The sequence below is a fragment of the Hylobates moloch genome, unplaced genomic scaffold (assembly GCF_009828535.3).
Source record: "Hylobates moloch isolate HMO894 unplaced genomic scaffold, HMol_V3 SCAFFOLD_7, whole genome shotgun sequence".
NCBI classification, from domain to species: domain Eukaryota; kingdom Metazoa; phylum Chordata; class Mammalia; order Primates; family Hylobatidae; genus Hylobates; species Hylobates moloch.
The window spans coordinates 91,118,787-91,127,024 of NW_026652282.1; the positions used below are offsets into that span (position 1 = coordinate 91,118,787).

An 8,238-nucleotide genomic window follows, 5' to 3' on the forward strand; every position below is an offset into this window, starting at 1 on the left:
CACCGGCAATCCCCACCATTCCTTTCATGTATTTCAGCAAATTATGTGCAGGAATCACCCTCAAGACCAATTATTTTGCAAGAAACTAAATCAGTTTAAACTGCCGAAATTTCACTTCAGTATTAATCCAATGACACTAAAAATATCTTAACATTTGTAAAGTGCTTTAACATTCCAAAGTGCTTCCACGTTGATTCTCTTATTTCAACCTAAGCGCCTGCCTCCCTGTGAGATAGAGCTTCCTTGCTAAAGTCACTCAATAAAGCTAGGAATTTCCTCAATAAACAATGCATTTACAGAATGTTAAATCTCCAAAATAGCTACAAAGTCATAAATCAGGAATTTATGCTGAAATAATGATCATTGTGTCTAGGTATTCCTTGGGAAGTCAGAATTTATTCAAGGAACAGAAGATTTCACTATTTAAATCTTAAACTTCTTAAACCTCTATGAAAACTGGTCCTTTTGAAAGTACTACAGGGAGACAGGCAACTATGTATCATCTACATCAAAATTATAAATGGTGTCTTCAATAGTTAGACTCAAACAATAGCTTGGGTTCAATTTTCAGGTATATTCTACAGAATAAAGTAGATCTACTCTTGAAAATCTTATTATGGATTCAAGTCTTGGAAATGAAATTATATATTTTAAATGTATGATTATGGTAGCAGTGGTGATCGTGTGTGTGTGTGTGTGTGTGTGTGTGTGTGTGTGTATGTGTGTGTGTTGGGGAAGGAACTCACAGTTTAAAAGAGGTCTGAATTGAATCCTTTGGCAAGCCAAAGCATCCTTTTGTTGTTTTAATGATCACTCTTTAGTGTGTCCATGCTGCAAATGTGAGTTTGTGTATGGCAAGTTTTCAATAGCAGGGAGAAAAAGGGGATGTGGGGGGGCTACACCTGCATTAAATAGGGAGCTTGTTAGGTGACTGTTGTGATCAGTCCCCGACTTGTTCTGCCTGATCAAGCACAGTGGGCAGAGATCCAATCACAAAAGCATTCCACAAAGCAAGCAAAGCAAAAATCTTCACTAAACTGACTACTGGAATGAAAACTGCTGGGGTCCATCCCTTCCCTTCACTGGGAAAGAAGCATATTCTACTTAAGAGGGAAGGTAGTTGAGACTATGGAGACATCATCTTCTGCAATCATCTCTTGAAAATGTTTCAAGACACACTGATGACAACATTCCACAATGTTGTACATAGTAGAATTACTCTAAGTCTTGTTTCCAAGTCTGACAGCTCCTACTCTTCCTTACTTCTTTCTTTGGAAAAGTAGCCCTTTAAAAACTTCCACCATTCCAGGGTAAGCTGCCCCTGGAGTCAGGTCTTCCTCCAGCCTTATCTTGCTTTCCTTGATTTCCCATAAGATATACGAATTAAATGTTTTAACTGCTTTTTAAACCTTTGAAATAATATTCATATCCATTATCAAGTTGTCACCACACCCTCTTTTAGAAGGGTGGGGGTTAACAGAAGAAAATGAGGCACAGCAAATGTGACTTGCCTGTCATTACTAGTGACAGAGAAAAGGAACACTCAAGGTTTCTGGAATTTATCCTGTGTAAAAACAAAAAGAAAATCAACACACAAACACATTCCAGAGCCAAATACTGTCTTCTTTTAATCACCTCCTGTTTTGGATTATTTATGTTTTGTTCCCCCCAGACATTCACGTTAACAATTGAGATTTAACTTTCTTGGTAAATCACAGCAAACTAGCATAACAATGACTGCTCTTTAAAAAGTAACTTTCAGAGGAGAAAATTATCCTCCCCAAACATAAATAGTTGATTATTACTGCTTAATAGTCTGTGCTCTTATTAAATTCCTACACTTAAATATGGGCATTTGCAGAAAAGCAGCTTTTAATTGTTGATTTGAAAAGTAGTTGGTGGAACCCAATTTACGATATCCTGCTTTATATTATCATTAAATGATGGGGAAGGATGTTTAAAAGTATCCTTATGCTTTTTATGTCTGCGTTTTAACTACTCCTAAAAAAGTAGAACCAATGTTTAAATGATAATCAGTTCTGTCCAGATAAAGAAATTGATTAGATAAAAACAAATTTTTGCAAAGATCAAAAAGGCATTGTTGTGAATAATTAAAACTGAATTCTATCCTCCATGTCAAATAGCACCAGTTAATGAAATATTATCCCTAACACTGTAGACTGTAGCGCATCGAATCATTAGACAATGACCATTCACTTTAGGGAAATTAATTCTAAAATTACCGACCTCTTTTGGGAGAGTCGAACTGGTTATCAGGTCTGGCAAAATCCATTCTCACGTAAGTGTCGTCGTCGTTGTCAGAATCTTCTCTCTCCGGGGGTCTTGGCACCCGGCGACTGCGAGGTGGTGGCTCCGGAGCGGCAGCTGCAGCGGCAGCCACGCCAGCCTGGTTCTCACCTCTGGCAACGTTTGCAGATGGGTTGTGGGCTCCAGGGTTCGAGCCACCGGCAACGTCTTGGGCTCCCCTTACTGCTTCGGCATCAGCAGCATTAGCAACAGGTTGAAACCAGCGGGCAGAGGCGGAGTCAAATCCAGCAGCTGCGGCGCCGATGCCCGGGGCTGCGGCGAGCGCGGAGGCCGCAGCTACAACTTGGCTGAGGGCTAAAGTCGGCTCTGCAACCGAAGCGACAGCCGGGGCTGAGGATGGGGAAAGGTCTCTCTCGAGGCTATCTGTTGGAAAAGCAGAGACAGCGGCTCTGGCTGCTGCAAAGAAACTCTGAGGACGGCTTTGCGGGCGTCTTCTCTCCTGCTCTTCCTCCTGCAGCAGCCTAGCTACAGGTGGTGGTTCAGAACATCGGCTGGGGGAGAGAGAAATATCCATACAGCACTCAGAAAATGGGTCGACCACATAGATTCGACCTGTTTCAGCATCATAGCGAATGGCACTGTCAGCAAGAGCCATGGCTGGTGTCATTGCTGAGTTGAAAATTACTTCAATGTAGTCACCCTCTTCCTCATTAGCATTGCTACCTGTAGCACTGAGGGGAAGGGGAGGAAGTGGCCACCTAGCACTGTCCAGAGATAAGGGGTTGGCACGTGGTATAGCTCTTAAAAGATCTGAGAGGTCGTTTGCTGGATTTGGAAATGGCACTCCAAACTCAACATTCACATAATTAGAAAAGGCTGACTGTCTGGGTTCAGCAATTATGCCCCACGAATCTGGTAGTCCTTGAGTAGAGGAGGGAGCTGGTGTATTGCTCTCTCTTTTAGTGAAGTCCATGTTGACATAGTCACTAGAGCTGTCAGCTTCTCTCTGCTCATGTGTGGGCTTTTGTGGTTTTGGCTGGATTTTATATCCTTTTGTAATAAAAGAAAGTCGGTTAGGTCTCTTAGCTTTATTCTTTGGGGACTCATCATCCGAAGGCTTTGAAGGTGATCCCCCATCTCCAGGCTTTGAGAATGATCCCTCACCTGAAGGCTTTGAAGCTGCATCTTTGGGGCCCCAGTTATAGGAGACTTCTTTGTCTAGGCCCCTCCCCAGGAACTTTCCAGGTAACATTGGCACATACTCACTGTTGTCACTCTGTCCCAAAGGTGAGCTTCGAAAAGGGTTTGGTAGAGAGAAGTAGGAGCTCCAACTTTTGGAGGAAGAGCCACCCTGAGGATTTCTGGGGTTTTTTGGAATTGCACCGGCTCCAGGAGCCATAAACATGTAGTCACTCTCACTGTCATTGTCCTTTGAGTCATCCTCTTTATTAGTATCAGGTGCTTTTGGAGGACTCGGAGCAGGTGGTGGGCTCACTCTGGGAAACATCATCATGTACCCTCTTGAATCTTCAAAAGGGGATCGAGAGTGGCGCTTTTTTGAAGCAGAGACATTTTGAGGAGCCATTGGCATATAATCACTGGAGCTTACAAGAGGGGCAGCCACTCCTGGCCTCATTGGCACGTATGGGTCATCCTCATCTTCATCAAAAGCTCTGGCTCTGTGGGGACCTCGAGGTGCACCTTCTGGGATCTCTGCATCTTTCACTTCTTTGGCTTCTTTGCGTTCTTTTGTGGCTCCTCTCTCAGCACAAAAATAAAGTCGGAATCTTCCCCCAGACTTCCCTTTCCCACCGGTTGCTCCAGCTGGTGGGGGTGGAGGAGGAGGTGGTGGAGGCGGCGGCATTTGCTGTTGCTTGCTTTGAGTTAATTTGCCAAAATAGGACCTTTTCTTCAGAGATTTTCCACCTTCACCATCACCATCGGATCCTTTCCCACTTCCTGAGCCTTTGCCCCCTCCAGAGTTCTTGCCACCACCTGACCCATGGCCATCTCCAGGTCCCTGGCCACCACCTGAGCCATGCCCACCTCCAGGTCTCTGGCCACCACCTGAACCGTGCCCACCTGCGGTGCCCTGGCCATTTCCAGAGCACTGGCTTCCTCCTGAGCCCTGGCCATTTGAGCCCTGGCCACCTCGGGATCCCTGTCCCTCGCCTGAACACTGGTTTCCTCCCGAGCTATGGCTACTGGAGCCTTGGCCACTTGAGCCCTGGCCACCTCCTGAGCCCCGGCCATTTCCTGAGCCCCAATTGTTCATGGGCATGTAGTCACCTCTGCTTCCTTCCTGATCTTCTTTGCCCTGGGGATTGCCCTCCTCCCCAGAGTTGCCAGAGCCAGAGCCAGACACTTCAGAAGACAGGCGAGCTCCATTGTTTGGGGCTTCTGCAGGGTGCCGGGGACGTGCTGGGCTGGGTGCTAAGCGGCGAAAAAAGCTGGCCGGCACTGAAACCGCTCTCCTTGACCTGCGCCCTCTGGGCAGGTGCAGTCTTCCTCGCCTGGAGTGGGCCACAGGCTCGCTGGGTGTTATGAAGCGCCTGGTGAAAAGCATCTCGTCTTCCCCGTCGCCGATGGCCCTGAGGTGGCAAAACTGCTCAAAGCGGGACCTTCTGAGCCAGCCTCCCGGCTCGAGCGGCACCAAGCCCAGGTGCCTCCTAGCGGACAGCAGGGTTAACAGGTGGGCGCCGATGCTGATGCTGTAGCTGCGGCAGCGGGCTCTGTATTCGTCTGCACACAAGGCTCTCATCTTCTCCAAAAACAGCTCATGCATGTTTTGGGCAACCACACAGTCATCGACCTGCATCCAGAGCTCTCCCGGACCGATGACAGTGGACCTGCCTACTTCCAAGAAGAAATACTGCTCCGAGTGTCCACAGCGACGGATGCTCAGGAGCTGGACGACCACGCTGGCCACTTCGGTGTTCAGCCTCACAAACACGACCTCCTCGTCGGTTAGACACAGCCGGAACACGCCGCTCAGCTCTTTTCTGTGCCCCAGCCCCCTGGGTTTGACTATTACCTGCCACACATCTTTATAGAAGGGTGGCTCCGCCGCCGCTGCCGCCGCCAGCGCGGCCGGCTCTCCGTCCGGCTGCGCGCCGAGCGTGCCGCAGCGGCGGCGCTTGCTCTCGAGGATGAGGCGGCTGAGCAGCAAGTACCAGCTTTCCTGCTCCGACTCGTTCTCGGCCACCATCGCGAAGTATTCGTCTTGGGTGAAAAGAGCAATGAGGTGTCGGTACCTTGCATCTGCTCGCTGGCTCACGGAAAAGCACTGGTATAGGGTGATCACGCGCCGCGGTGGAATGAGCGGGGGGATCGCGGCGCCAGAGGCGGCCGCCGCTGCTGCAGCCGCCGCGGCGCGGACACTGTGCCGGAACTTCCTGGCATTTTCGTAGTATTCCAGCCGAGCTGGGGCGTCAGCAGTCTCGAGTTTGAGCACGAAGTAGCGCCTGTGCCCATGCTTCTGTTTCCGCAGGTAGCCGCGTTTGCAGACTTCCTCCCCGACGGGCAGGTCCTCCTCTTCGGACTCGGAGTCTGACCGGGAGCCAGTGGCCGTGGAGAGCCACATGGCTCCCGGACAAGACGACCCGGTCCCAATGAGTGCGGTCGGGGTTCCCGAGGAAAGAAGCGGGGTGGTCACCACTGCTGCTAGAGCTGCCGCTGCTGCCGCTGCTGCACCTCTTAGTCTTCTTGTCGCTTGGTCGCGAGTGAAGGAGCAACTCGCCATGGTGATGCACGATGGTTTTAAGGTGAGCGAGGAGGAGGGGGAATTCAGGAAAGGGAGGGTTGGGGGAAGAGGCTGTCTACCCTCGTCTGCCCGCCCCAGCCCCCTCCTGCCTTGGCCCGCGCCCCCGCCCACTCCACTCTGAGCGCACGACAGCGGGCAAAACAACACGTGACCGCAGCCTCACGCGGCGGCCGCTGCGGATCCTGCTACCGGCGCAATGGAGGGGCGCGAGCGGCCACCAGTAGAGGTGAGCAAGGGAGGAGGCGACGGCTTGGGAGGCGGAGCCACCTCCAGCTGTGCCAAACCCTCCCGGTGAATCTCCAGGCCTGTGGGCCAAAGGAGGACCCAGAGGAGGAGGCGGGGCTCTCTGGCCAAGCTGATTCTAACAGGGAGTCCAGAAAGGCATGAGGGGGCGGGAGAAGGCCTGGAGGGGCGGAGGAGAAAGCGGCCGGCTATCAAGGCCGGGAGAGGGCGCCACAGTAGGGGCCCCATTGGTGGGAGGTGGTAGGAGGGGGCGTAGCGCAAGCAGTGCCTGCGGCGCCAGGGTGCAGAGCGGACACAGTCGCGGGACGGTTTGTTTGTTTATTTGGGAAGCGGGAACCAGGTGAAACTGTTGCAAGGCTCTGATTGGTTGGGATAGGAGCCAATGGGAGGGTCCGGCAAGAAGGCAGCCCCGAAATCATTAGTTTGGCGGGAGGGAGGGGTGAGAGGGGAGAGGGGGCGTGGCTGGGGTCCCAAAGTGGCTTCGCTGTCGGCTTGTGGCGCTATCAGGCGGTAAACAACCTTACGCAAATAGCTGTTAATGGTGGTGGTAAACTCGTGCAAATCCCAGAGCCATGGTGACCCGGGATGGAGTCGGGTGCCCTGGTACTCCCTGTCAATCACATAAATTCTCTGTTCCTGTCACAGTCTGGTTCACTCTTTCCAGCCGCACAGGGCGGCGGATCGAGCTTCTTGGGAGAAAGTGTCGGCACCCCCTGAAAACGGGTTGACGACCAGGGCGCTCAGAACTGCTTCCCACCGCGCTACAGGCACTCCCGAGCCCGCTGCACCCCTGACAGAAGCCCGCGACTCTAAGGCACACGAATAACAGCGATGAATTCAAAATGAACATGATCTCTATTAATCAGAATGCACTTCTAGCCCACGAAACACAGGTTCCCTAAATACAGTGTTTCTGCCTATTTGATTAACGATGACTATGACAGCACAAATTTGGGGGCCTGCAATGTATACAGCCATATTGGAAAAAATTGGACTCGATTCTTACTGAAATAACCAGTGTTGGGCTGTGAAGGTATTTTTCTGTGGGAAATGCTTTGGAAGGTGCCTTTAAAAGAATCTCAAAATATTGCTTTCCTTTCCTTGAGCGAGACCGAAAAACTTTAGAAAAAGAAAAGCCCATACCTAGAACAAAGGACCACGCTGAATGCATATTCTAGAGCACATTTCACATCCCTCGCGTCAACAAGAAGAAGAGGAGCTTTGATGCATTTCAGTCTACAAGTTGACATCACAAAAGTAAGAACTACTGCCTCCCTCATTTCTGGAAAAACTGCCGGAGTGTAAGTGCAACCTCCTCAAGTCTCTCTCTCTCTCTCTCTCTCTCTCTCTCTCCTTCTCCTTCTCCCCTTCCCTCTCCCTCTCCCTCTCTCCCCCACCACCCCAGTTATTCCTTGACTAGGATTTTAGACTCCTCTCCCTCTCCCTGTCTCCCCCACCACCCCAGTTATTCCTTGACTAGGATTTTAGGCTCTTAATGGTGGAGATGGGTGGTGAATTATCAAAGGAGTGACCAGGTTTGCAAAGAGGAATGGAGGGAGAGGAGGAGAGAAATACAGCATTTCTCTCTGAAAGAATGGAATGTCAGTTCACCCTTGCTCTAGGGTTGATATGGCAAAAGGTACTATTTATAAAATCCAACAGTAAACTAGGCAATCTGTATATCATAAAAATAAACCATATCTCTACCCTCTTAAGAATTTGCTCTCTGTTAGAAACAGAACACATGTATTTGAATAAATGGCTCCTTTTTGATGCTATAATTTAAGAGAAAAAGAAATTGGTTTGGGTTGTCCCCCAGATATTACAAATATTCAATAACATTCCCTCTGCTGCCAATGGTTTATAAGTGCAATATATTCACAGGTGCTGGAAGCAGCCGTGGTTTCGGAAGGGAGCTAGAGGCAGAACGAGTGTGGATGCTGAGAGAGCCCTGACTGTGACTG

General features: G+C 49.9%; 1 protein-coding gene and 1 long non-coding RNA gene across 2 annotated transcripts in view; one reads left to right on the forward strand and one right to left on the reverse strand.

Moving 5' to 3' along the window:
* Window positions 1-6,229, reverse strand: part of IRS4 (insulin receptor substrate 4) — a 396,018-nt gene extending 389,789 nt beyond the window's left edge. Inside the window, exon 1 of the mRNA XM_032757442.2 lies at window positions 2,248-6,229. Coding sequence (XP_032613333.2) covers window positions 2,248-6,010 — 3,763 coding nt within the window. The 5' untranslated portion in view covers window positions 6,011-6,229. The remainder of the gene's footprint in view (window positions 1-2,247) is intronic.
* On the forward strand, window positions 6,206-8,238 carry LOC116811949 (uncharacterized). Its single transcript, XR_004370556.1, has 3 exons — window positions 6,206-6,257; window positions 6,920-7,531; window positions 8,159-8,238. It is a non-coding gene; the product is annotated as an uncharacterized LOC116811949 (long non-coding RNA).